Source organism: Trachinotus anak, unplaced genomic scaffold (assembly GCF_046630095.1).
Source record: "Trachinotus anak isolate AG129_WGS33_773 ecotype Australia unplaced genomic scaffold, CSIRO_AGI_Tana_v1 ptg000010l, whole genome shotgun sequence".
Taxonomy (NCBI): Eukaryota; Metazoa; Chordata; class Actinopteri; order Carangiformes; family Carangidae; genus Trachinotus; species Trachinotus anak.
Window position 1 is genome coordinate 12,721,394 of NW_027273861.1, and position 27,525 is coordinate 12,748,918.

Here is a 27,525-nt window from a genome sequence, read left to right on the forward strand (position 1 = left end):
ACCATGGTAACATGCTGTTGCCCTCGCTGCCCCGGAAGAGGTTCACTTCAGAAGGTCAGGTCAAGGATAGGCTTCATGAACACTTTGGCGACTCTTGGATCAGTTGTGTTCATTGTTGTGTCCTTCGCTCCCTCCTGTGTCTCTAGCTAATACTGAAGCATCTCTAGATGAAGACATTTTTCTGGTTTCTGTGACAGGCAGGACAAATTTAATTTGGTATATATTTTTTGAATACATTGAATAGCTTTTCATGTGTAGGCATATCAAGTAACTGCATGAAATTTAGATGTTTGCTGATATTGTTACCTGGTTTTGTGATCGCGGAAGAGACCACTCCCATCTGGATGTAAGTGTTTCATCATAAAATAAAGGCTTGTATTCAAAACTTTGTATTGATTTGCAGTGACGCTTCTCTTTAAGGGGACAAGTGGACCCAAAGCATGCCAGCAAAATGACCCGGTGAGGAAAATTATGATAGTGGTATTTTTTTCATCATGTACTGATTTTAGAATCAAGACTGTTAACATACTTTGATAATAAAAAAAATATTTGGTAGGACATGTCTACTGATATGTAAGAGCCAACAGTTTGTTGGCTCTTCCTTGCCAAAGTTTGGCAAGGAAGTTTGTCTGGCTGGGTTAGGTTGACCTAGACAGATAAAATATAGGGAAATTAATATGGCATGATCAACTGAAACAATGAGTTTTCTGGAAATAAGGCCTACTAGGCCAATATTGGATGGTGTTTTATTCCTATATCTCTGCCAAAAAGTGGTGTTCGAACAATATATAAGGGAGATTTCTGTGAGTAGGATGTCACATCTGCAGAGTGTTGTGTAACTGTGTCTGTCTCTGTGTCTCTCTGTCCGTGTCTGTGCATGTTTTGCCACAGTTATTCTGTCTTTTCAGGAGATAGAGAATTTCCCCAACAACCCCCATGCCATAACAAAGCTAATGAAACCACTCATTCAGGCCTGGACTGTTCTCTTGGTATTCACCACACATGCACTTGCCTACTTGTTCAGAGTGGGATGATGGATGACTGACCATATCGCTTTTTTCCACATCTCTGTAGATCCGTGTTCAATGGTGTTTGCACCACGAACCTCTCAAATGTTTCTCCACTTATTCATTCAGGCTCTTCCTTTAGTTTCCCCCCTTTTCTTTTAATTAACTCACCTGTCTATATAGTCATACAATAAACCTGTGACACAGTGTAAGGTTTTCAAGCCAGCCACTTTAATGAAATGTTGACTCAGAGTACCTTGTTAAATACTTCAAGTTTCTTCACATGAGCAGATACATTATAGTATACATTTAAAGTTACAACATACAGCAGATCCACAAATGGATGCATTTAAAACCATGTTCTCCTTTTAATACAATATTTGAAGAATGTCATCAGCCAGCGGTGCAACACTCAGGATGGATTTTATTTCACAGAATGGAAAAGTTTGTGCGCCACCTAGAAAGAGGACACAACAGGTTAATCATTTATGAAAATACACTACACACAGTGCAAGGTAACCTGAGGAGCCTTCAATAGTTTTGAAAACAAAAGAAACATTTAATGTTACTTAAGTTACTACTTGTAACATGTAGGTCACTAATATATGAAGTAAGTAAGCAAAATACTGGACTGTTTATATGTGAAGGGCATGCAAAAGCAATGTTATTTTAATGAACTATTTTGGTAGTCTTACAGTACAATATAGACCTTATTGTATTGTTATGATATACTGTCAAATATAAAAGGACAGTGGAAATGGATAAAGTATTAAAAGCACTATCAACCTTGAGCAGCATTGTTGTGAGTATTGCATGTAAGTATAAAGGAGAGCTGTGGACAATTCTGTAATGACAATGACATAACCACACCTGTTGTAAAGGTGATTTTACATGTATGAATTCAACTTTGTATTATGAGTCAGCTGTTTATAATTCACCAGCCATATCTACCAGTTAATTTCATCCTGCCAAAAAGAACATGAATCATATATTATTTGAAAATAACACACAAATGTAATAACTTTGTTGTCCATTGGCAAAACTAGTTCTAGCCAGGATGTTACATGACAACCAAAATAAGTACTCGTGAATCTTGGCTGCTTAGGGGTCTATTAACTAACTTATTTCTTGGACCAAATGGTGGATATCACACTTACACAGTGGTCCCGAGCATGCAGGAAGTCGAAGAGCTCCTCAGTGCAATCCTCCTCCGTCGAAGACCGAGACCCAACTCTGGTCTCGCACTGCTCCAGACGCTCCTGAGTGTGGATGCAGTGCTCTGTCTCTATACACTTCTGACGCACCGTTTCAAGAGGATCCTGGAACAGAACACACAGGATACAGAATATCCATCATTCTATAGGAGACACATATTCAGCAGATGATCAGAACTACACTCATTTGCCCCATGGGTATCAACCAGGACAAACTACAACAGTAATACTTTTTTTATAATACTGAAAAAAGTCTCAGCACATCAACCAAGGTGACCATAAAAGTTGTATAAGATAAACTGACAACTGAGAGTCTGAGTGTGTAGTGGGATTCTGAGGGGTTAACTCCCTTTATCCACAAAGACACACAAACACATCCACCTCCAACATTATGTCCCATCAAATTGTAATGTTTTCTAACTGTGTAGTGTTTTGAAGCAAGCAATGAAAAACTGGGTTACAATGGCTTGGGGTGTGGAGATTTAATTTAAATTAAGATTACTATTAATATTATCTATTTATATAACCCCAAGAGGAAGGGCTGGCAGTGGAGAAAGCCTGAAATGACCCCATCTCTAGTTGACCGACCATGTAGAGGAGTACAAACAGCAGCTTCACGTGTTGTCCAGTGCTTGCAACGCTTGGCCTTAACACTCTCCTGTGTTTTTAGTCTAGCTTCATCAAATTAAATACCCGTTTCCTCAACTGACAGTTTGATATGTTCAATAGGAAGTACGAAAGAGAGGGCCAGTTGACAATATTTGATGATCATACCACCATGTCTTCCTCCTCCTCTTCTTCCTCCTCCTGGAACAGACAGACACGACCCATTCAATTACATAATTCACTCACAGCCAGTAGACAGGCTGTTAGCTAACGTTATCGTAAAAAAACAAAAATGCACATTCATCAGCTGGCAAACTAATATTACAGACGATGAATTAGTGTGCAGTTTTAACCCATCTGAATGTATTAGCTTCAACATATTTCTGAATGACGACGGGAACGTTAACGTTGGCTAATGCTAACATATGCTAGGTAATGATGTAGCTCAGTTAGCCGTGTTGTGTTAGCTTGCTAGCTGAAATAACCGAAAGTTAATGGCATTGCAGAGTTGACTTAAATCTGTAAAAGCTACTGACATCCTCGGGCTCTCCGTTCATGATCATCTTCTCCTCGAAAACCATGACTTTCGTGCTCTTGTCCTTAGATGACCAGCTGTCAGATCACGACTGTTGGAGGACACCGCAGGTCACAGGAGCTAACAAGTCAGCGAGAACGAGCTACACCGTATCCGGTCATCACAGCAACCCTTTCACAATAAAACCAACTCGGTTTCCGTCATATTCATTGAGCACATAATCATTTAAAACTTCAGTGAAAATACACTGACACTCGTCACTTATTTCTTATGCAAACCTGAGGCCACCCATACGGCTCAATTACTGAGGATAAAATTTGAGATATAACCACTTCATGCTACATTTAAAGCTGTCCAGAGACACAAAAGGCCTTAGAATAGTTGGTGCAGACACCGACAAAGTTTTCTTTATATTTACCCTCCAACTGACTCAGTCACCGTTTTCAAAGTTGTTACTTTCCTTTTTTTTATTATCAAGTGACAAATGTATTTTATTTTAAAGTCAGAATCGTCTACTTCCCCTCGGCCCAAATGTTGTATACTGCCATCATGTGTTGAAAAGTAGCACTACACGACATGTAGGTCTACTTTTGTGTCCTTTCAGCAACCAGTTCATCCACTAGCCACAGGGTTGGTGGTTTACATGTCAAAATGTCCCTGGACAAGACTCTGAGCCCAAATTGCTCCCAAAACTTGCTGCCATCAGAGAGTATGTGTGTGTGTGTGTGTGTGTGTGTGAGTGTGTGTGTGTGTGTGTGTGTGTGTGTGTGTGTGTGTGAGAGAGAGAGACTGAATTGTAAATTGTAAAGCGCTTTGAATAAAAGTTCTACACAAATGCAGGTCATGATGACTTTAGGTTAAATTAAAAAAGAAACAGATATAACTGAGGACACACTGGTTACTGCTAAAAACATGTATTTATATGATCTAATAAAACAGAATGAATTGCAATAAAGAACAGTTAAAATATTTAACATGCAATTTCCATGATTGAAGAAGATATCGGCCAAAATATGATTCCACTCTTTCACAAGGCAGAAATCGCCAAGTCATTCTTACGAAAGGAACAACGTTTTCTGGCATCGGGTGTTGGTACACCTTGTTATTTCTTTCAAATGTAGGGAAAATAATACACAAACATTAAACATGTCATTTTTATTTAGCTGTCTATATTTGTCATATACCCGATAAGATCACACTTTCCTTTACTTGCACCATGCAACATTACATTACTACCTTAATTATTTTAAGGTAACTGATTAATAGTGTGTGATATCAGTCTCCCTTGTATAGAGAGGTCAGAGTCCAGTGCAACTAGTGGATCTGTTGCCAAGTGCAGATAAGAGCAAGCTCACAGGAGAGAAACAGGTGATATTACTCAGCACTGGCAACACAACATCAGCCTTTTGTCTCAGAGGAGGGGAAGTCAAGGAAAGTACAGTTAGACAGTTTTGAGTCCTTGTTTGCAGAATGGATTCAGTATTTTCTGTAATTGCAACCTATGTTAACTGGGATGTCAAAAGTCTGCTGCTCTTCCTGGCAGTTTTCATCCTCACTGCAGATTATATTAAGAACCGTCGGCCGGGAAACTTCCCTCCAGGACCCTGGGCATTTCCTCTTGTGGGCAATGTATTCACTGTGGACCACAGCAAGACCCACGAGATTCTGACAGAGGTAGATCAACCAGTGTCAAAACTGTACCTCAAAAATGCATTTGATAGGACTCACCTTTCTGTTATCTGCTATGTCAAGCATCATGCTCTGCCTTGTCTCTCAAACCTCCTCACAGTTATCAGGTAAATATGGTGATGTGTACAGCCTGAGAATGGGCCAGAAGTGGATGGTGGTGTTAAACAGGTTTGAGATTCTGAAAGAAGCTCTAGTAACACAAGGAGACAGCTTGACCGACCGCCCAGAACTCCCTCTGCAGGAGGATGTATCCCATGGACTAGGTGAGAGGATGCACATGGACGCAAAGCTTGTGTATCCACAGTTTTAAACTCACTGTTGTGACTCAAGTGAACACAACAAAGTTGAATGAATATATTGCACAATACCTTTTGCTTTTTTTCCAATCAGTATATAAATTTTGTTTGTTCCACATTGTGTATTTTCCATCAGGTGTAGTTTTCAGTCGTGGGAACATCTGGAAGCAGCAGAGGCGATTTGCACTTTCAACCCTCAGATATTTTGGACTTGGCAAGAGGTCACTTGAACCTGTCATTCTGGATGAATTCACACACTGTGCAAAAGCCTTCAGAGACCATAAAGGTGAATGGTTCACACACAGTGGCAGGTTTGTAATAAACAAATGGACAGTTTACATAAAATGTTCTGTTCATTGTTGAAGGCAAGCCATTCAATCCACACATCACCATGAACAATGCTGTTTCCAACATCATCTGCTCCCTGGTCTTTGGTCATCGCTTCGAGTACAATAATGAGAAGTTTGTGAAACTGATGAAGTGGTTTGATGAAGGCATTTATATTGAAGGCACCATCTGGGCAGAGGTACTGCTTTTTAAATGTACTGCTCAAAACCACTGTGTACCATTGTTGCGCAATGCATTCCTCATTGTAAAACAGTTTATCATTCATGACAGTTGCTCTGACTGGGTACAGGTATGTAATGTTTAGTACAGAAGAACATCAAGATGGGAAATGTGTAAGATGCATAAGAGCTGATTTATAAATGGATATGCAATATTCAGTATTTCAGTAGACTGCCACATATAGAAACAGTTTCAATCAAATGCCTTATCAGTAAATTGTTATTCCAACTGGCTCCACTCTGCAGCTCTACAACTCATTCCCACGGCTGATGAGACGTTTGCCGGGGCCACATCAAAGATACCAGCACATCTGGAAGGATGTAAAGGACTTCATAACAGCTGAGCTTAAAGAGCACAAACGGAACTGGGATCCCTCCGACCAAAGAGACTACATCGACTGCTTCCTTAATGAGATTCAGATGGTGACTGGCACCCTTATATTGTGTTGCTTGTGAAGCTTTTGGATATTTGTTTTTCTGACACATACATCACAACTATACACCTACTGACATGACGTTTCATTGTGGCACCACTCCCAGCTCACATGTGGTGAAAAGTGCACTTATGCTTGGCCTCTGCCTTATATAGCAATATCTTTTAAGCTCTTATCTCCAACAGAGTACACTCCTTTTTTAATCTAATAAAGCAAAGCCTTATAAACATTTTCAATGTTTCAACAGATGTCCAGTCCAGATTTTAAAAAGTTTTTAAGTTCCAATAAATGTAAAATTCACAGCTGCCATCATAACAGATTTTGAGTGTCTGCAATAGCGCTTATATGTAGTCGATCTGAAGTATATTGCTGCATGCTTTAACACATGTATTTGAATGTATTCTCAGAATAAAGGGCAAGCTGACAGTAGTTTTGATGAGGAAAGCCTAGTTATGAGTGCCCTCGATCTGTTTGTGGCTGGCTCAGAGACCACATCCACCACCCTGCGCTGGGCATTCCTCTACATGGCAAAGTACCCTGAGATCCAAGGTAGGAGCACCGACCAAGCCAATGGTGATTTGTTCTTGTCTGCATATAGGTGACACTTCATTGGTGGTTTTGTAGGTGTAGAAAATCATACCAGTGCACCCAGTTCACATCCCACTGACCTAAATACATCATATTACTACCTTTATTCCAAGCTAGCACATGCTGTGTTGTGCAAGTTGTGCAGCATTTGTCCTTCACAAATCCTGTAATGAATAACTCAACAGCAAACATCTGTGGAACAAACATCTACATGTTAAAATAAAAACTTTTCATTTGTTTATTACTGCTTCTAATGTCATTTTGACTTCTGTTGCACAGAAAAAGTCCAGGCTGAGATAGACAGAGTGATTGGACAGTCCCGACAACCATCCATGGACGACCGTGTTAACCTGCCCTACACTGACGCTGTCGTCCACGAGGTCCAGAGGATGGGCAACATAGTTCCTCTCAGCCTGCCTCATGCCACCAACAGAAGCATCCAGCTGGGAGGCTACACAATCCCAAAGGTAATTTCTCTACCAGTGCAGTAAAAGAAAAAAAAAAACATTTTTATGTCATATTTCATGTTGTGTATTCATGAACTGTCACCAGGGTGTTACGATCATTCCCAATTTGACCTCGGTGCTGTTCGACAAGAACGAGTGGGAGACGCCCAACACCTTTAATCCAGGACACTTCTTAAGCAAAGAGGGCAAATTTGTGAAGCGAACTGCTTTCATTCCCTTCTCTGCAGGTGAGGAGCAACTTTATAGGTTGTTTTATTACTGCCCATACTTGGTTTTTCAGGAATCATAGGCCTGTCCAAGCATACCCTGGGACCCTAGGGTGTAGAGAGCACAGACAAGACAGAGGCGAGGGATTAAGGAACTAGATCCTTTCTGTGATCAGTGTCACTGATCACCCATCTCAGAAATTTACTGACCGGTGAATTTTGTTTTAGTTTTGTGTAGTGACAACAATCTGTTTTCCTCATAAAGTATTTCCATGGCACACCAGGAGAGATGATTTAAAAAAGGATGAGAAGGAAGTACTGATCATTATTTCTGCCCCAGAACTGGGCACCAGCAGGGCTTAACAATGGTGATGTTTGACTAATGACTTTGGTGACCCTCTGACCTTTCCTCTAGCATGCCTGTTTACTATAAAGGCCTCATAAGAATACTACCACTGTTGTCAATTATCAGAGGACAGAAACGTGCAGTTTGACACTGCTTGTTGTTGCGTCTCAGGTAAACGGGTGTGTCTCGGGGAGAACCTGGCCAGGATGGAGCTTTTCCTCTTTTTCACCTCCTTCATGCAGCACTTTACCTTCTCCATGCCTGCTGGGGTGAAGCCTGTGTTGGACTACCGTCTTGGCATCACCCTGGCACCACAACAATATGAAATCTGTGTAACATCACGCTAACACTCTGACATAAAAAAAATACGTCATCACCACTTCTGATTTAATTACTGCCCCAGGGTTCAAAACTGCACTCTAAAAAGTCATTCAGGGCACCTTTTACCATTCACTAAATGCATTGTTGTGGGATAGTGATTTAATGATTTTGTTCAACTTTTTGAATCGCAAACATAATTCTAATGCGTTGTTTGATCGCTTAATATCTCTAAGTCTATAAGAAGCACCGTCAGTATATATTTCAGAGTGAAAACTCTCCAGAGACCATTCTGTTTTGTTGTTTGAATAAAATATTCCTGATCAAAACTGTTGTGCTCTGTGTCTTTCATAAAAATAAGTCATGATTGTCCTTACCCCTGTACTCTATAACAAATTTAACAGTCACTGGATGCAGCCAGGCATGTTGTCTTTGTACTAAGCCTGGTCCAAAGGTCTGAAGTAACAGCTTCAGATTCAGTTCTTCATGTTAGATTGAGAAAACGTAAAATGATGCAACCCAAGCTGCCTCACATTTTTAAGGCTTATGTTTTTTAGTTGAACCCGTTTTAAATGATTCACAATGACAATAAATACATACTTCATTTAATTGTAAACATCCAAGAAGAAAACAGTTGAAACAACTCCTTTTTATGTGTAATCAACTAATTAACTAATCTTGCGTTAATGCTGGCAATCATTAAGAACAAGATATTTAATAATACTTCATACACCAGTGTGTACTGAAATACAAGTATGCTCTTTTGACTGCTAGAGCAGCTTATTTCTCCAGGTTAGTAGTAGTAGTTTTTAGTAGTAGTAGATTTTATTCAGTCATTACACATAATACAAACAATACAGAGAGCAAAAAACAAAAAACAAAGTCAACAGTTTATGTATTAGGTATTGTATCCTTCAAAAATTGCTTTACATATATATTTTTTTTAAAACCAAAAGTGAATTACACATTTTACATTTATATTGGCATTGTTGCGCAATTTAACCCCTACAATAAAATACATCTCCTTTTAGTAACAGTCAAGACAATCTTAGATTTTTTTTTGACACTATGGCCAAACTTACAAAAGCAGCCATCTCTTAGCTTCTTTAACAAATGTTGAGATTATATCCCTTGAATCATTGTCTAAAATGATGTTTGCTTCCAAACCCACTACCTGCCTCTTTGACCTTCCACCAGCTAAACTTTCCAAAGACCTCTGGCCAGTTTTGGACCTGCTCAACATTATTCATTTATTGCTGACTACTGGTACTGTGCCACTACTACTAGCACAACAGATGTAAGAACAGTATGAAAATACTGTACTACATGTTGTTAAGTAGCTCATATAGGCTGTAAATTATTACATTACTGTTACATAACACATCAACTAGCCTACCTAAAAAGGTCATCTGGATAAACTTTTAAAACTTATAAAAAAAAAGAAAAAAACCTTCCAGGTGAACTCTAATATAGTTGGAGACAGTCTATAAGCAAGCTTGTTTCTGAAACGTTCCCAAGAAGGTATCATTTAGGAGATGTGAGTGAGCCTCCACCCATGTTTACCGAAATTTGGCTTACTTAAAAGGACTTGTTTGAACAGCCAGGGACCAGCCGGTCACAGCTCAGACATTAAACCCTAGTCTAGATCACAGAGAGCACTCTAAGGTGAATATAAATCAGCACAGATTTCGGAGTGGCTCCAGAGACAGGTCGTGAGGATGGATCGACTCTCTGGTGTGTCTGTTTCCTCTGTGTGGCTGTGGCTGGACAGCTGCAGTCTGCTCATCTTCACTCTGGTCTTCTTGGTGATGGCAGAGTATTTAAGGAACCGTCGGCCCAGCAACTTTCCTCCAGGACCCACGGCTTTTCCTCTAGTGGGGAACATTTTCTCCCTGGATTTCAATAATGCCTTCAGAGGAATGACTAAGGTAGGATTCAGATAATGCATGCAATTGTCTTCAGATGAGATGAATATATTAATAGTTATTAATAGTGATTAAACTGCCAGATCTTTTAGGCCAGGAATATACTGGCTGCATGGCTTGCATGTGGCACCTGCAGAACGTCTTGGTTTTCATTTTGGCAAAAACGTCAGCGCAAAACAATATCAGTGCAAAAACAATGTAATATGATGATGAGAGTATCCTGAGAGAATTACATTAATAGTGCATATAAAGAACTGTGCACATAAAATTTGCAGCATGAGAAGATAATGTTAGTGCGATAAAAAACTGTGTTGCTATGTGAGCTGGTTTATCTTTAACAACGCCTCGGATCTTGTATCTTAGTTTGTAAAGTAACTTGTAACCTATTTATAGCCATCAATGTATAAGCTACAGTGGAGTAAAAAGTACAATATTTGCCTTTAAAATGTAGTGGAGAAGAGGAGTAAAGTAGCATAAAATACCTAAAGATTGTACTATTGTAAATATTCTTGTTACTTTCCACCATGGGGCACCATTACAAAAATTAACTCTTGGGCTCCCGTTGATACCCCACCTACTCTCCTTTGTACAAGTGCATGTAATTACTCCATGCAATTTTTTCCAGTACCACCAGTAAACCTATGCTTGGATAAATTAAGAGTTTGTAGGAAAACATAATGTATGACTTATATAATTCAATGTTATAGTTAAAACTACCCAACAGTATATAAAATTGTTAATAATAGCTCCCCCATGAGCCTCTACAGTAGTAAAACTCGATTTACAGGTTAACGCACTGGTGATAATTATCCTATATTATAAAAATACTCACAGGGAGGTATTTCTTGACTGATAATACTCACATATTTAAGTGTCATTTTCAATGCAGGACTATTACATGTAGTACAGTATTTTTATACTGTTCTTACATCTGTTGTGCTTCATTTTAGGACAGAGGATTGTGGGAATGAAACCAGGACACAGACACTTTTCAAATGAATTTACTCAGATACAATTTAATGCATATTAAATACTAAAATTGTGAGTGGTAATAAGAGAAAAGCAATCAACATATCATCAGAGTTCAACTAGTTTTGTAAAGAATCCCCAGCTGATCAGATCAGTCTTGTTAAATCCAAATAGCATTTTAGTCACTGAAAAACAAATAATTGAAGAAATGTAAGTCATTTAAATCTTACAGCTTTGCTTGGACTATTTTCTCACTAATCAAGGTGAAAGTTGCATTTATGCTTTTTATCTTACTTATGTTGTTCTTGTGACAGTTAGCGGAGACGTATGGGAATGTGTACAGCCTTAAAATGGGCAACTCGTGGGCAGTGGTGTTAAATGGCCTCAACGCCCTGCAAGAAGGTCTAGTCACCAAAGGAGACATCCTGGTTGACCGCCCAATACTTCCAATCCATACTGATGTGCTCCCTGAACTGGGTATAGACTTGTTTCTTGTTTCTAATCATGTAGATTAAAGATAAACTGTTTCCATCACCAGAGCTGCAGCAGTACATAGACAATTTCTACTAACAATATTTTATTAAAGTGTAAATGCTGAAAAAGTGAATTCATAGTTTTTAATTGGTATGTAAAATCAGAAAGTGGCAATGATTTTAAAAAGCTGATGTTATAGTATTGCTAATGACCCAGAGTTTTGAACTCTGTTAACTAATTTATGTCACAAACTGAGTCTAAATTCCATTTTTCTCCTCAGGTATTATTTTTACCAATGGACATCTGTGGAAACAGCAAAGGCGGTTTGCCCTCTTCACTCTCAAATACTTTGGAGTTGGCAAGAAATCTCTGGAATCTTCCATACAAGATGAATTCATTTTCATGTCCAAAGAAATTGCGAATCATAAAGGTAGAGAATCTAATGCGCAAAATCCCTACGATGTGAAATGCTGAGATGCAGTAAACTGACATCAAATATGTTAAGTGCAATTTTCAGTCTGATATGTTTGACACATGATCACCTATGCAGGCAAACCCTTCAATCCACACTTCATCATCAACAAAGCTGTCTCCAACATCATCTGCTCCCTGATTTTTGGTCATCGCTTTGAGTACACTGATCCGAAGTTTCTGAGAATGGTGAATTTGATTGACAAAGGGACCCAAATTGAGGGCTCCATTTGGGCACAGGTAATGCATATGAAAGATTTTTTTTTTTAACTTTTGGTTGATTTTGTGATGTACCATGTTCCTTCTAGAAATAGCTGTGCTTGGTACTAGCCTTATTTTCAGTCTTCTCTTTGATATTGACAGCTGTACAACGCATTTCCCATGCTGATGAAGCGTTTGCCGGGCCCACACCACACTCTTCGAAAAACTTATTGTGAATTAATAGAAATGATGAAAATAGAAGTCGATCAGCACAAGAAAGACTGGGACCCCTCTCAGCCCAGAGACTTCATCGACTGTTACCTCAGTGAGATTCAGAGGGTGGGTGGACAAACTACAAGCAAATAAATTGGCAAATGGTTTTTCACGCAATATGTTACACTCTCTTAATCCCAGCTTCTCGGTTTAAAATTTCATCACATTAAATCACATTATTGTAACTTATCCATTCTAAAATCAGTTGAGTATAATACTTTAAAATCCATTTAAGTGAAAGTGGAACTATATATTTTAGAACAATAATAAACAAGTGGAAAATGAAAAAGAAGCTCACTTCCTGCAATGTAATACATGTTTAATAATCGATTTCCATCCCTGCCCAGCCATATTTTACGCGTATGTTTTACATTTAAATGTAAACTTCACATTAGCAATGTACCAATATCTATTTTGGAAATCTTTCCCAGTAGACAAAGAAGGATGATGAAGTGGATGTTTCTTTTCATGAGGATAACTTGGTGATGTGTTCGTTTGATCTGTTTGGGGCTGGTACTGAGACCACATCCACCACCCTGCGCTGGGCTTTGCTCTACATGACAAAGTACCCTGAGATTCAGGGTAGGACAAGAAGTCGTTTGAGTTTTGAATTTTGCTCACTAAGTCTCATTGTTTCTGCAAGTGATGAATTTATTGCTCCCTTGTTTGCTGTTATGATGCATAGAAAAAGTCCAGGCTGAGATAGACAGAGTGATTGGACAGTCTCGACAGCCATCCATGGAGGACCGCGTTAACCTGCCCTACACTGACGCTGTCATCCACGAGGTCCAGAGGATGGGCAACATAGTTCCTCTCAGCCTGCCTCATATCACCAGCAGAGGGGTCCAACTGGGAGGCTACACAATCCCAAAGGTCATTTCTCATATTGTTTTTGTCTTGTTCCATCACATACATACACTTGCTCCTCAATAAACACAGGCATTACAATCCCATTTTCAGGGTGTCACAATCATTCCCAATTTGACCTCGGTGCTGTTCGACAAGGACGAGTGGGAGACGCCCTACACCTTTAACCCTGGACACTTTTTGAATGAGGAGGGCAAGTTTGTGAAGCGAGCTGCTTTCATGCCTTTCTCTGCAGGCAAGTATCCTGTCACAATATTTTTAAAGTCATGGATGAGATTGTACTAATTACAGGAAATATCATTTTGATTCCCTCTGGATTTTCACCCCAAGTTTGTTTGATCATCTGATTGACTTTACACAGGCATCCCTCAAAGAAAAGTATTGTTAAAATAAATATTGAGAACATTATTATGGAGCTTCTACAAATATGACCTGATGAATATTAAGCAGAACTGGTTTCACAAGTCCTCATTTAGCCCTGTGGTAGCGTCTCCTCTTGAATTAACACTTGTATCACTGATTGTCCAAATAAAAGTATGTCCAAAGTATGACCAAAACACAGTATCAATTAGATACTGTCATTTTTATTCCACACACTCTTCCCTGTCAAAACTGGACACCTGCATTACCCACAATGCAACTTGCCACCATCAGTTTGGCTAAAGATTTGGTTGTGAAATGCTGGTATAGGCTAATTAGCCTTGAACCATTAGTCTCAAGCAGAAATGAACATTAACAACACTTCTTTCTAACTGAAAACCACCAAATCGGTCTCAGTTTCAAACTTTTAGTTGTCAACACAAAATGATGTTCACTCAGGTGATGTGAGGAGACGTGTCAGAGTCACTTAGTGAAAATTGGTGGAGTTTGAAGCACAAAAACCTGTCGCCACAAGAGGAATTTTTTTTTGTGTAGGTGACACAGAGATGTTTCATTCATGTTCAGAGGATAAATTGTATTGTAAAACTCAATTATTTTATACTTTGTCTGTTAAATTGTTGTGGTGTATTTTTGCTGCAGGCAAGCGGGTGTGTCTCGGGGAGAACTTGGCCAGGATGGAGCTGTTCCTCTTCTACACGTCCTTCATGCAGCGCTTCTCCTTCTCCATGCCTCCTGGGGTGGAACCTGTGCTAAAGCCCCGTGTTAGCGTCACTCTTTCACCCAATGAGTATGAAATCTGTGCCACACTACGCGAAGTGTGACACTCCCCTTCGAGCTTTCAGTCATTTTTTAGATGTATTTCAGAATATTGATTATGATATATAAATATAAAACCCTTCAGATAGATTAAATTGATTGATGATTGATTGATTGCATGGTTTTAATTATGGCTTAGTGCACATCCTAAAGCCGCAGCAATAAATATTTTGGTCACTTGGGGGCAGTAGAAGTCCACAAGAAGCTGACAGGCACACAACTTGAGATACTGTGTTTCTGCAGGCTGACAAGTGTAAGTCCAATGTACAGAGGCTAAACCTCTGCATAGAAATGCAGTTGGGTGATAATTCATTGAGGGGTTTCTGTCACTGTGAGCAGCTTTTTCAAATTATGCTGTCATTTTGATTAATTGTTGTAATTGGTTTAAAGTAACAACATAAAAAAGGAAGGAAGAAAGGAAGTGTAATCTTACTGTAATAGCACATCGACACTGGGAGGTAAGTCTGGATGTAGATAAGGTCATTTAGGTGTAGTGAATAAAAACATGTTCATGTTTGTAATCCTGTGTGAGGACATGTTTGCCAACATCTACAGACAATTGATCAAAGTAAGTTACACCACACTTTTAACCTACATTAAAGTTTCACAGAATTGCACTATCAAGGTCATGAGCCTCTGTACAGGATAAGAGAGCTGATACCAGTAGCACAAAGTGATAAGAATATGACATTGCTGTAATTCTGCAGTTCTTTTACATCAGTTAATACTTAAACTCATGAACAAAAGTGGACAAAGTACAGCTATTTTGAGTTATCTACTGCAATGTTTACATAAACTCTGTCAAAGATGGTCCTGTGCCATCATTCACACAGCAATTCTAACTTTAAGTCTAAGATATTAACTTCAACAATTGTGTAAGCGTGTTTGTGTGACAGTTCATGAACCCTCACAGTGTAACCTTTCACTGAGTCATTTTTATTTGACAATCATTGAGAAGAGTTCACAGACTGTAAAAATCTTTATACAATTACAATATTGACGACAATATTGTGAAAAGACAATAAAGGTAAAATCTAACAACTTTCAGCCTCCATATACAAATATTACAAATACTGAATCCATTGTACATTTTATATACTAAGGAATATTTCTCATGAAATGTAAACAGCATGATTGTGTACAGAGATCATTTTTGACATTCATCACAAACCAAATAAAAATCCCTTAGTCCACTTTTCATGTCAGCATAGAGGTTTGAAGGTGAGAGGCCACATCGCCCTCGCACTGATTCAGTTTTATTCCATTTTACAGTTTTTTGGCTGTCTCGTTTCACTTCTTGTCTGTTGCCCCAAATCTTGTCTGGTGGCTGTTAGTTCCTCACGACAAGGCATTCATCTGCCCTTTCTCTCTGGACACTGGATTTTGTAGCCCACCCTGTAGGCCTGCAGGTACACACGTGCCTGGTTTATCCTGGAAACACAACCACCCAGCAGACACAGCTTGATCACACGGTTTTACACATGTTTAAGTTATGGTCCACAAAGGCTACTGTGACACACATCTCACTCTTACTTGCTTATGCCATAGTTTTTCAAGACCGTGAAAAGCTCTTTATGAATACTCAAGACATGTTTCATCTGTTTAAGTAAGCAGTGCATATAGGAGAGAAGATCAGGAAAGTTGTTGGAAATCAGTACTTTCTTCTACGAAAGTCACTGAACTTTTTTTGTGAGAATACTCCAGATGACAACTGCTTCATGAACTACTTAGTGCTTGAAGATGCAGTAGGAAAACAGTTAACCTGTATTTAGTGCAAAGCTGAACTCCCAGGGGTCCACATCGGTCAACGTAACTCTCCTTAAATGCCTTTCTCACTGCTCGAGCCATACTGACCACCGTGGTGACCACAGGGCACGTCCTAGGACACAAACACAAACACACATCCATGAGAGTAAAGAGTAGTACTGTAATTACATGACAGGTCTGTATCTGCAGGTTGGGAATGCTATTAAAGCATTGCAATGATTGCGTCTTACATGAGTCACTTTTGTGCCACACTGCTGTTTTAGACCTTCAGCAGTGTTCAGCAGTGATGTTTTGAAAGACGTTTCACTCTCCAGACAAAAACAGAAATGACAAAGCAGAATCTCTGATGTTTCACATGATAATTATCTTGACACTTTATGTTTAGTGTTTGGTCTATTTAGCAAGTTATTTATCACTACTGTGAAAACTTGGCTTTGCCATTTGAAACAGCACAGTGAAAAAACATCAAAATTGTATGCTGCTATTAACTGTAACTATGGGTCTCAAGGGAAACAATGGATGTGTTCCAATGTATTCATGTGTTCTCAGACGAGAGTGTGGTGAATAGTTCATACTAACTGAAGTTCACACGGGTGCTATTTGTGGCTCTGTTTTTACTGTTGTTGTTACTCGTACTTACAGTCTCTCACAGCGCAGGCCTGCAGTGCCCTCTGGACAGGTGCAGGTGTTGTGAGGACTGCAGGTGGCGCCGTGTTGGCATGGCGGCACACAGGGGGTGGTCACCGCTACAGACACAGCACACAGTGGGAGTCTTAATGCAAAGTGAAGGCAAAGGTCTCTGGCACACACAAACACACACACACACACACACACACACACACACATAAACACACACACAACACACACACACACACATAAACATACAGACACAGACTAACCTGTTTCACAGAGGCTTCCTGTAAATCCTTTGGCACAGCGGCACCTGTTGAGGCCGACACACGCTCCACCATTCTTACAAGGTTTCTGACACTGAACAGGCTCTGAGGGAGACAGGGAACAGGGATGTAGTCAACAGCAATCCAGCTCAACACAGCTCCTCTCCTCAGCAAAGTCTTCTCCCTCAACTCTGGAGGCAAATATACAGTAACGTTTATGGTTGAAATTCACAGCTGGTATTTCAGTAGGGAACATTCAACTTCAAAGTTACAGTGACACGGTGCGTTGTTTAGCACTCTGGACTGTGTTTTGTAGGTAACATGACATTGATGATGAAGCTCTACTTTTTTTTTTCTTACACTCCTGAACTTGTAACCAGTGTCTGCACCAGCAGCTGTACACAGCACCACTGACTGGCTGCCTGTTGAACTGCATATCATAAGGCATATACGTGTTAAAATAAAGCTATGTCTACTTGTGGCTTGGGCTGTACTTCATCAATTTACTGAAAATTGTTAAATTGTTAAAAATATCATTTGCAAACTGAGGGATATTCAGTTAACTATCATACAAGACAAAGACAAACAAGAAGTCTTTACATTTGAGAGGCTGGAACCTGCAAATATTCAATTCTCTTGACTTTTATTTTGACGACAGTTTGTTATTGATAATTATGTTTCATGTTTCTTTATGGGTTTTATTATATCGAAACATGGGTTTAAATCGATGATATGTATAAAATACTTGCATAACTGAAATGTTTCAGTAAAACAACAATGGACAGTTGACAATGAGTGTGTAGAATCTCACCTATCTGGCAACGAGCTCCTTGCCATCCACCAACACATGTGCATTTGTTGACATCCACACATCTTCCCCCGTTTTGACAAGCAGGAGTGCACAGGGCTACAAAACACACACATACACATAGAGGAAGGTCTGTGTAGGAAAATTACACTTGGAGGTAACATACTGTACTTGTCCAGTCCATTGATTGACCAGTTTTAGATTTCCTGGTTGTGTTTTTGTTTTTTTATCATGGTTTGACCTATATTTTACCAGGCAGTGCTACAGGAGGTAGACATGCCAGACATCAGGCTTCCCCGAAGGAGTACTTGCTTGCCTGGTAGTGGTCTGGTAGTTTTGCTACTCACGCAAAAGGCACTGGGGGCCGGTGTAGTCAGAGGGACACTGGCAGGAATCAGGCCCCACACAGCGACCACCATTAGCACAGGGCAACTCACACACCGCTGACAGAGACATGAAGAAAGCCAAAGCAGGATAAATGAAGGGTAAAAAATAAAATGTAAGTTAGCTAAATTCAGTCATTACCATGTAGAGGTACTTGGTGTTATAAATAAGGTTTGCAATGAAAACAAGAAGGACAGATTGTTAAAAAAAAAAAAGTCAAACTAAAGTTGAAAAATGAAAAGCATAACAGCAATGTGTTAAGCTGATAGTACCTCAGTCATACACAGGTTTGAATTAGTGGCCACAAAATAAAACTGTGTAAGACTGTGTAGAGTGAAGAAAATTTGATTTTCATTCTTTGTCCTAAAGTCTGAGCATTATCCCAAAATCATTATCCTCTATCTTAAACTGTTTTGTGTTTTTCTTTTAGTACAGTTTGCTTTGCCTATCCCCCTCTGTTTGCAGACACGGTCTCTGCAGTGCTTTCTTATACAGAAGTTGGGCAGTCTTCATGAACCTTCACGTCAGAGGTGATTTACCTGTGTGGCAGCCTTCTCCGGTCCAGCCAGGATGACACAGACACATGTTCCAGCGCATGCATGTACCTCCATGGGCACAGGGTGGGGAGCACATAGCTGAGACACACAAACCAACATGGATTTCATTCAGTTTCATTCATCCATTTCTCACAATGTAAGGTTTTGCATTCACAACATACTGACTACGTTGTAAAATGAGGTGGCAAAAGTCCAATAAGCTTCAAATATTCTGTCAGCGGGACACTAATACTATGTAGAACAATGCAGTAATTGACCAAAACTGAAACCTCTGAAACATGATGTCCCCCTAACATCTCCCTGCTCATCGTCTCAAAACTGTTACTAATAGCAGGTTTCGTCTCTCTATCTGTGGACAAGGGTTATATTTCTCTCTACCCATCCTTTGATGATGGTACATCATCATAATGATGGTTCTGATACTAATAATAATAATAATGATAACACTTAAAGCAGCAGATTCACTCACTAACTGTGTACAGACTTTTGAAAACAAACCAGTCAACCGTTACTGTGCTGCAGACCACTAATCCTACCAGAATGGAAATGCTATCCATGTACAACAGTGCAGGTTCGTACCTGAGCAGCCCACACCAGGGTAGCCTGGAGGACAGTCACAGCTGTTTGGGGCCACACACACTCCATAGTTCTGACAGGGAGGGTCACACACAGCTGGAATAGCAGAGAACTTATTCAATTTCATATTTTTTACTTTTTTGAAAGAAGTCCCTTTTCCTAATGATAATTTCCTAATCCACCATGATCACTGCACGAGACGTATGTTGTTTGACTCACGCTGGCACTTGGTGAGGTCATCAGTTCGAACTTTATACCCTTCCCTGCAGGTGCAGTTAAACCCACCAGGATGGTTCACACAGAGCTGCTCACAGCCTCCGTTTGTGAAGTCGCCGCACTCATTCACATCTCATGAAAAAGACAGCGAGACAGTTAAACAGGCGAACATTTCAACACAGCAAAACAATCTATGAGACAGTCTGTTCATTTCCTTTCTGGGCTGAGTGAACAGGGAAACATGGCTGTTTGCTCAGACAACTGGGTTATCATCTGAGAAAACTTGGCCACAGCTGAACTGTTTAGAGTCATCAGTCGTTAGAAGCAAATCAAATTTCCGCACTTCCTTTTTATCCAACTGATGTGATTTCTATTTATGAACACCTTCAGCCTGGCGAGTGCAGAATGGAGGAGAAATAGATTAGATGGAAAGGCTTTGTATGGTCGTTTCAACAGATGGTGAAGTCTGAAGCAATTTATGTACTTAATGAAAAATAAATACATTCATAAATAAAAAGCTGCTCCCAAAATCCCTTAAAAGGTGTACTGAAATGCATAAATAAACCACTTAATTTCTGGGACAAGCCTTTGCAAGTCTAAATATACACAATCAGAGCCCACAGCGTCAGTGTCATCAGAACAGAGCAACAAATCAACAAAGGTGATGAGGATTGAAAATGAAGTCTCACCCTCGCAGCTCCTCAGGTCCTCGCCCAGCTGCCAGCCTCTTCGGCAGCTGCACTGGACGTGGCCCTCAGCCCTTACAGTGCATACATGGTCACAGCCGCCATTTCTCAGCTTACAAGATGTAACATCTTTCCAGGTGAAAAGAAATTATTTTAACATTGAATATTTAAAGATTATAACAACAACAAGATTCCCAGAAGTCCAGTTTATGTTATTTAATAATCTGACAAAATGTACGGTATAAGAGGGCATGCCCAGACTTTTATAGTCCAAAAGCAAAAATATTATTAGAAGGTCTATTCTGTGTATGTGGAGCATTTCTAACTGTCAAATTAACTGTGCTACATCTTTATCTGGGCTACAGTGAGATGTAACATTTGGATAAAATGGTTTTGAAAAATGGTTTGTTTATATGTGGAGCTTTAAAATTTTAAAAAAGGTGCAACCCTTATATCATTATCTGTAAAAATTGGACAAATATATGTATTGAAAGGTAAAATAATGTAATGTCATGTAATGAGGAACCTACTGCTACAGGTGAGGTTGTCCGTGTCCAACAGCAGAGGAGGAGGACAGTGGCAAGTGTGTCCTCCTGGAGAGTTGGTGCAGGTGTGGGAGCAGCCGCCGTTCTGGAGCTTACATTCATCAATGTCTGATGAACACACACACACACACACACACACACACACACACACACACACACACACACAAAAGGTAATTTTTTTTTTTGGTCATCTCACTAATCCTCCAAAATGTGCCCTTAGAAAAGATGCACACACACACACCAACCGACACACACAAAATGAGACAGTGAGATAGTGTATTCATGGCAGCCTTTGCCTCTTCTGCATGCTGGCAAATCGCTGATGTTCATCCTTTCTAAATGACTGAAAACAGGTGGGTAAACATCAGTGGGAAGTGACTGAGTGCAGGTGAGTGACTGACCCACACAGGTCCGACCATCGATGTGCAGCTGGTAGCCGGGCCTGCAGGAGCACTGGAAAGATCCGAGAGTGTTGATGCAATCATGCTCACAGGTCCCATTCAATGTTAAGCACTCGTCCACATCTGGGGGATCAGAGACATTTATTTAACTACTTTGTCATGACCAAACACGGCCCCATGTAAGGGCTCATTCAGACTTTAGCCAAACACCATCTGCGATTCATTGCAGCGCTTGTTTCAACAAGCCTGGAGGACCAGGTGAGTGGGGTTTGCAATAGAGAACAAGTTCGTAAAAGGTGGCTTGTTCAGATCAAAGGGCCAAAAGTGGTGCAGGCCTTGAGGATGATGCACTTTCAGAGAAAAAGCTGCTGTACACTACCTGCCTAGCACTGAACAGCTTAAGGCATTTAGCAACTAAGGAGCCAGGTATTCCTTCAGGAGTTGGTAGAGACCAAAAACAGAACTAAAAGAGAGAAAATACTGGATTTACGTTCACCAGGTAGCCAGAAAGTCAACTCCAAGTGCATGAGATTGTTGCTCTAAATCTGCTAGTTGTGCAAATAAGTCGTTCAATCAACTTAAAAGGTGATGATGTTGCCAGTATCGTGTTCACTTGTTTCAGCTGCCACCACTTGATATGAATGGAACAACATCCTGCTCTGGACCCGTGTCTTACCTGTGCAGTTGTGTCCACCCTGGTTCAGCTGGTATCCAGAGGCACACTGGCAGCTGTACCCTCCTGGCTCATTGGTGCAGTTGTGTTCACAGTGGCCGTTGTTCACAGCACACTCATCAATGTCTGTAAACAAGGACAATCCTGAAGGACTGGTGTCTGGTGAGTGCTGTGTGCCCAAGTGCTGCTGGCACACGTTGAATATTGTTTGTATGACACAAGTGTCACTGGTGGACACTTAATGCCACCAAGCACTAATCGTGCTACACACACAAGCATGCACTAAGACACACACAGACTGTTTGCCCACCAAAACAAGAGTGTCCGTCTCCATTGAAGCCCTGGTAGCACTGGCAGAAATATGAGCCAATAATGTTGCCACACCGAGCGTTGGTATCACAACCGTGACCACCCGACGCACACTCATTCTCATCTGGAAAAGAGACAGCACATAATATATTTTCCTTTTTTTGTTCTTTTCTTTTTTGAATCAGACCCAAAACTTAGCTCATTTCTATTCAATAAACACTGTTTTGCCACTCGGGATAATTTTAATGGAAGGCATAACAGCAAGCATTAAAACACACGCACACACGGAAGCTGACCCCGTCTACAGGAAACAGAGTTTTCCCATGGAGCGACGTCACCACTAATTGGTTACCTTCGCAGTGTGTGCCGTTTCCCCGGTAACCTGGTCGACAGGCACACTTATAGCTCCCAAGTGTGTTCTCACACACACCCTGACCATCACACACCGCAGGACTCTCCCTACATTCATCCACATCTGGGACAGAGACAGAGAGAGAGGTACATACAGTATAAGGACTTTTTCATTTATCTATTGCTCTGTGATCATTGCAATAAAACATTTTGTTGTTGTTTAAAACTGACATGACTGACTGTGTAATGCACCCCCCTACTGTGACTGCAAGCAATAGAGTTACCAACGAATTCTCATATCACCAAACCTCAATCAAGTCCTTATTAGGCATAAGTGGTTTAAAATTGTGTCCCTACAACACTATGAGAAGATGCTGAATTATTTATAAGACAATATTTTCTTTTCCCATTCCTTTTATTCCCCTTTGCCCAACTTGACACCTCAATTGCTTTCCAAAAGCAACTTTTGATGAAATGGTCATTTTGGAAATAGCAGTAAAAATGGTAGTATTGTTATCAAAATAACAATATATAATGAAACTCCTAAGAAGATGAACTTCTCCAAAGCTTATGATTAGGCAAGTGGCACAAGTTAAGCATGCAAAGCAGATCATACCTTGACACACGGTGTAATCTGGACACACAGGACCTATAGAGGACCAGAGACCAGGGGCGCAGAGGAGTCACAGAGAAAACAGAAGGGATGTGTAAAAAAAAGAAAAGATTTCAGAGGATAAGAGAGGAAATTAGTCATTAAAGGAAAGGTGAAAGAGGGGTTGGGAAACAAAAACAAAGAGGAACAAAGCAGGCAAGCAGCAAAGCAGCAAATTAAAGCTCACTATTCTATTCTAAGTCTTCCTTCCTGTCAGACTGTCAAGTTATTAACTCTGAGGATCTTAAGTGAAATATAAAGAAATAACAACACCATATCAAATCCGGACATCAGTCTTATCCTGCTGTGATCAGGCTCAACGACAGACTCACCAACACAGGCGGGGGCCTCTGCTCTGAAGCCCGGCTGGCACTGGCATATAAAGCTGCCAGGAGTGTTCACACACACGTTTCCCAGCTCACGGCGACACTGCTCCTCAAAGCTGCATTCATCCACATCTGCAGTGGAGAGAAACCAATAAAAAGAAGCTTTCATTTGACAGCCTTGTACGGATTCCTCAGTATGGCAAGGTACACATGTCGTGATCACCCTTTAGCCCTCTCCAAGTAATTCAAGGTGATTTTGTGTATCAACCTGTGTTAAATATGTTGTTTTTTTTTTTTTACATTGTGTTAGTTTAATTATTTGGGTTGCATGCAGGCTGAGGAAGGGAAGAGTTTTTGTGTGTGTTCTGATTCAAGTCTGGCTGCTATTCTTTAAATGCATTCTCCAGCAACCCCCATACACACCTCACTGCCACCTCAGTGTAGGTGCTCTGAATATACTGTGCATTGTACATCCACATGCCATAGTCATACACAACAGATGTCAACATCAACCTCACCTACACAGCTTTGTCCATTTAGGGCCATTACATATCCTGCAGGGCACGAGCATGTGAAGGAACCAGGGGTGTTCTTGCATTCAGCATCACCCTGACAGGCCTGCAGGCCCGTCACTGCAGCCAGAGTGCACTCGTCTATATCTGTAAAATCCATAAGGCACCGTGAATTACTACCATACTACATAGGCTGAAAGGTACAGATAATCATTTCTGAAAATCTTCTTTCAACATGCTCTCACACACATACAGTACATCCTCTCTGCCTCACAAACACACACACACACACAGATGCTGACGAACCCTGGCACCCTCTAGCACCCATCAGGTAACCACGGAGACAGCTACATGAGTAAGAGCCGGGGGTATTAGTGCAGCTGGCATGGAGACCACATGGTCCTGGCCCCTCTTCTTTGCACTCATCAACATCTGTCGAACAGAACCGAAATAACATATTGCTTCAAAGTTAGATCACTGTATGCACATAAGTATATAAATCGTGTTGCTACATGTGGTATACTGATGGATAAAATGTATTATAGTATTATAATATTAAATGCATATTTGTTGTAAAGAAAGTAGTGGTAGTCTTTTTTTCATGGCTGGTGCCAAATGAAAACCGCATTTCCCACAACACCCTGAGATTAAGTAAATATTTCTTCTAGATGATAAACATGTTGGAAATTATTTCTCATTTTCCCTTTCACTAATTGCTCCATCTTTCGTTGCTGGATTCCTGTAAAAATGGTTGTGAAAAGCTTGATATGCAGACTGTATGTATGATGTAATTACACTAATTTTTTAAATTGAGTGCAGTAATGATTTTTATTGTTATTGGCGATGATACACACAGCACCTTTAAACACTGGTTTCTGCTGCAGCTTCTGTCCCTTCTCACCTTTACACTCTGTGGCCCCCTCCAGAGTGAAGCCTGCAGGGCAGGTACAGTTGTCACCAACCTTCACCATGCCAGATGGACAGCCACAGCCGGTGCTGCTCTCCCGCATCACCTGGTTTCCTGGACACTGAGGAGCAAGACTGGAGCTCGGAGAAACTGTGGTAGTCAAGGGAGCTGCTAATGTAGAGAAGAAAATAGCAATTTTAGGAGAAACCAAAAGGCAGGTCAAAGGAAATTGCACCAAAAGCCAAAAAAACTCACATGTGGTGGGTGTGCGGCTTGGTGTAGGTTCACTGAGATTTCTGATTGCATTCTCAATCACCTGATTGTGAACCGGAGAAAGCAACACATTTAGTTTATTTCATACAATCACACCCAGTAAGGGCACTGGTAATGTTTTAAGCTGAACACCAGAATCTCTACAGTAGCACAGGGGCTCTCCTTGGTCGCTGACCTGACTCTCGGTTAACTCAGCCTCTGCGTGTTTCAGGACTTCATTTTCATTGTCATCAGGGCTGCTCAGAGGTTCGGCCACTGAAAAAACCAGCAGCAGGGCCGACAGCAGAGTCCAGAGTTGAGTCATCACCTGAATCTGTGGGGACAGGAAGAGGAGGAGGTGAGTTTACTGAACTATCATCAAGGCAAGGAAAAACTACTCAATGGTTCAATAAGCTTAAATTGAGAGAGAAATGACAAGTATTTGACAAGTACCGGTTTATGGTGGCATTATACTCATGAGCTGTGTGCAGCAGTAACACAAGCCACACAGTGCATGTCCAGGCAGGAAAACAACAGAGGGGTAAGAGCACCCTGTTATTAAGTTAACATCAACCCCTGGGCTGTGTGCATAGAACAAAAGAGACTGGAGCAGCTGTAAACATGTTTCAGATTAAGTTTTTTCTGATGTCAAGTTATTGTAATGAAAAGTCATGAAAAGTTAAGAGTCAGAGACGATGTTTATGGAAAACGTTTGCGACAAGAAACTCTCAAAAAGCGCGGAGACTGCTGTGGGACTAACTTGCAGAGTAATGATGCGGCACACAAACTGAGTAAAACTAACACAGTGGTTTTAGCCGACTTACCCGGGTTAGGTACACTCGCATTAAGAAACGGCTGAGCAGGAGACAGACAGAGACAAACAGATTTCCAGATGTCGCAGGAGTAAAGCGCGTCCTGTCTCCTCCAGATGCGGATTCATCCAGCCGCAAGTCCGCTCTGCAGTTGTGGTGGTGGTGGGGGTGGGGGGGGGGGGGGGGGCTGTGCGCTGCAGCAGCGACTCCACATCCTGTTCAGGAACAACCGAACTTCCCATTCCACAAATCCCAGACCACCGCAGAGGAGCTGCAGCAGACAGGCCTGCAGGCTGCTGCAAGATGACCCTGCTTTGAACCCTGACATGTCGGTGAAAAAGTTTTACCACGGAGTTCGCGTAAGGACTGATCACAAAAATGGTGCAAAAGTTCACTTAGTTCCAAAATAGTCGTACAATTTACAGCACAAGTCTTCAGTTGTCAAACAGCTTGTTGTTATTTCTAACTAAGTGAGCATTGCTACCACTTTGTGATTGCAGAAAAAGTGGGAGATGTATAAAGTAAATTTTGGACCCGGAGCCCAGTCATTTGACTTTGGAGCAATCAAACTGTATGAACCAAGGGGCTAATTTAATTGTCATTTTTGGCACTTTAGTGAACTCTGATGAATACCTTCAGGGCCATTCCATTTCTGTTGCAGACAGCCGAGAAAAACATGCCCATTACATCCTGCCTGATGGGAAAAACCTTTGAGTACACATCATTGTCAGAGTGGGTGGACCAAATGACACAATCTTGGTCGTCTTGATTTAATAGCCTATTTCACACCTCTTTGAAAAAATAAAACCATTCAGGCATCATAGCTCTTTATATGGCTTGCCATCTTTGACCACACCTTGACTGACTCATTGGTAAGTTTTCATCTACGAAGCCAAACTTGCGTCATATCAGTGCACGTTTCTGTCCAGATGTTGTAAAACCAAACACTGGAGCCATCTAGCCAAATGTAAGTTTTTATGTATAAATGTTTGCCAAAAACGTGTCAACCAGGGATTACATTTTTGGCATTTACAGGATGCTATCCAGAGAGACATTCACTAAACAGCTGTGGAAGCTTCATTACATGTCACAAGTTACAGCAAACCAAACCTTAGAAAGGTCATAGCTGTGGTTGTGGCTTCTTTTTTCTTTCTTAAAATTTCAATTTAACATCTAGCTTAACAATAAAACTGAAAATAGGCACATGCCTTGAAATAACTTCATTTGTCCAAAATGTGCACTTAAA

The 27,525-nt window shown here is 40.6% G+C and overlaps 4 protein-coding genes across 8 annotated transcripts; 2 read left to right on the forward strand and 2 right to left on the reverse strand.

Moving 5' to 3' along the window:
• Positions 1 to 1,216: 1,216 nt before the first annotated feature.
• On the reverse strand, positions 1,217 to 5,132 carry uqcrh (ubiquinol-cytochrome c reductase hinge protein). 2 transcript variants are annotated; one of them, XM_071487647.1, is made up of 4 exons: positions 5,091 to 5,132; positions 2,996 to 3,028; positions 2,165 to 2,326; positions 1,217 to 1,464 (listed from the first exon to the last, which is right to left on the reverse strand). In XM_071487647.1, the coding sequence occupies exons 1-4, from the start codon at positions 5,118 to 5,120 to the stop codon at positions 1,432 to 1,434; spliced, it is 258 nt and encodes an 85-aa protein (XP_071343748.1). In that variant the 5' UTR covers positions 5,121 to 5,132; the 3' UTR covers positions 1,217 to 1,431. The 2 variants fall into 2 exon arrangements, with proteins under 2 accessions (XP_071343748.1, XP_071343747.1); XM_071487646.1 differs by lacking the exon at positions 5,091 to 5,132 and adding an exon at positions 3,364 to 3,517.
• On the forward strand, positions 4,663 to 8,601 carry LOC139627025 (cytochrome P450 2J6-like). Of its 2 annotated transcripts, XM_071487643.1 has the most exons (9): positions 4,663 to 5,036; positions 5,152 to 5,314; positions 5,484 to 5,633; positions 5,713 to 5,873; positions 6,160 to 6,336; positions 6,755 to 6,896; positions 7,215 to 7,402; positions 7,488 to 7,629; positions 8,126 to 8,601. In XM_071487643.1, the coding sequence occupies exons 1-9, from the start codon at positions 4,833 to 4,835 to the stop codon at positions 8,299 to 8,301; spliced, it is 1,503 nt and encodes a 500-aa protein (XP_071343744.1). In that variant the 5' UTR covers positions 4,663 to 4,832; the 3' UTR covers positions 8,302 to 8,601. The 2 variants fall into 2 exon arrangements, with proteins under 2 accessions (XP_071343744.1, XP_071343745.1); XM_071487644.1 differs by lacking the exon at positions 7,488 to 7,629 and having other exon boundaries at positions 8,126 to 8,356.
• A 1,128-nt stretch (positions 8,602 to 9,729) lies between these two features.
• Positions 9,730 to 15,842, forward strand: LOC139627024 (cytochrome P450 2J4-like). 2 transcript variants are annotated; one of them, XM_071487641.1, is made up of 9 exons: positions 9,730 to 10,200; positions 11,481 to 11,643; positions 11,921 to 12,070; positions 12,191 to 12,351; positions 12,475 to 12,651; positions 13,020 to 13,167; positions 13,271 to 13,458; positions 13,546 to 13,687; positions 14,473 to 15,842. In XM_071487641.1, exons 1-9 carry the CDS (start codon positions 9,991 to 9,993, stop codon positions 14,652 to 14,654), a joined length of 1,521 nt encoding a protein of 506 aa, XP_071343742.1. In that variant the 5' UTR covers positions 9,730 to 9,990; the 3' UTR covers positions 14,655 to 15,842. The 2 variants fall into 2 exon arrangements, with proteins under 2 accessions (XP_071343742.1, XP_071343743.1); XM_071487642.1 differs by having other exon boundaries at positions 9,878 to 10,200; positions 13,029 to 13,167; positions 14,473 to 14,759.
• LOC139627022 (latent-transforming growth factor beta-binding protein 4) lies at positions 15,565 to 26,441 on the reverse strand. Of its 2 annotated transcripts, none has more exons than XM_071487634.1 (22): positions 26,292 to 26,441; positions 25,664 to 25,801; positions 25,471 to 25,531; positions 25,210 to 25,383; positions 24,615 to 24,740; positions 24,315 to 24,455; positions 23,803 to 23,928; positions 22,820 to 22,942; positions 22,469 to 22,591; positions 22,162 to 22,284; positions 21,486 to 21,608; positions 21,070 to 21,192; positions 20,543 to 20,668; positions 19,857 to 19,985; positions 19,641 to 19,733; positions 19,044 to 19,139; positions 18,468 to 18,563; positions 18,124 to 18,219; positions 17,316 to 17,417; positions 17,057 to 17,162; positions 16,412 to 16,528; positions 15,565 to 16,080 (listed from the first exon to the last, which is right to left on the reverse strand). In XM_071487634.1, exons 1-22 carry the CDS (start codon positions 26,310 to 26,312, stop codon positions 16,002 to 16,004), a joined length of 2,442 nt encoding a protein of 813 aa, XP_071343735.1. In that variant the 5' UTR covers positions 26,313 to 26,441; the 3' UTR covers positions 15,565 to 16,001. The 2 variants fall into 2 exon arrangements, with proteins under 2 accessions (XP_071343735.1, XP_071343734.1); XM_071487633.1 differs by having other exon boundaries at positions 25,210 to 25,386.
• Between the last annotated feature and the right edge of the window lie 1,084 nt (positions 26,442 to 27,525).

Coding starts and splice junctions, on each gene's coding strand:
- uqcrh (XM_071487646.1), bottom strand. CDS start 3,408: ATGGTTTTCGAGGAGAAGATGATCATGAACGGAGAGCCCGAGGAT. Junction 3,029..3,363: donor TGAACGGAGAGCCCGAGGAT/GTCAGTAGCTTT, acceptor TGTCTGTTCCAG/GAGGAGGAAGAAGAGGAGGA. Junction 1,465..2,164: donor TGCATGCTCGGGACCACTGT/GTAAGTGTGATA, acceptor TCCTCTTTCTAG/GTGGCGCACAAACTTTTCCA.
- LOC139627025 (XM_071487643.1), top strand. CDS start 4,833: ATGGATTCAGTATTTTCTGTAATTGCAACCTATGTTAACTGGGATGTC. Junction 6,337..6,754: donor TCCTTAATGAGATTCAGATG/GTGACTGGCACC, acceptor ATGTATTCTCAG/AATAAAGGGCAAGCTGACAG. Junction 6,897..7,214: donor AAAGTACCCTGAGATCCAAG/GTAGGAGCACCG, acceptor TCTGTTGCACAG/AAAAAGTCCAGGCTGAGATA.
- LOC139627024 (XM_071487641.1), top strand. CDS start 9,991: ATGGATCGACTCTCTGGTGTGTCTGTTTCCTCTGTGTGGCTGTGGCTG. Junction 12,071..12,190: donor AGAAATTGCGAATCATAAAG/GTAGAGAATCTA, acceptor TCACCTATGCAG/GCAAACCCTTCAATCCACAC. Junction 13,459..13,545: donor GAGGCTACACAATCCCAAAG/GTCATTTCTCAT, acceptor TCCCATTTTCAG/GGTGTCACAATCATTCCCAA.
- LOC139627022 (XM_071487633.1), bottom strand. CDS start 26,312: ATGCGAGTGTACCTAACCCGG. Junction 25,802..26,291: donor TGCGAGTGTACCTAACCCGG/GTAAGTCGGCTA, acceptor CTGTCCCCACAG/ATTCAGGTGATGACTCAACT. Junction 19,140..19,640: donor CCCTGGTGTGGGCTGCTCAG/GTACGAACCTGC, acceptor TGTGTGTCTCAG/CTATGTGCTCCCCACCCTGT.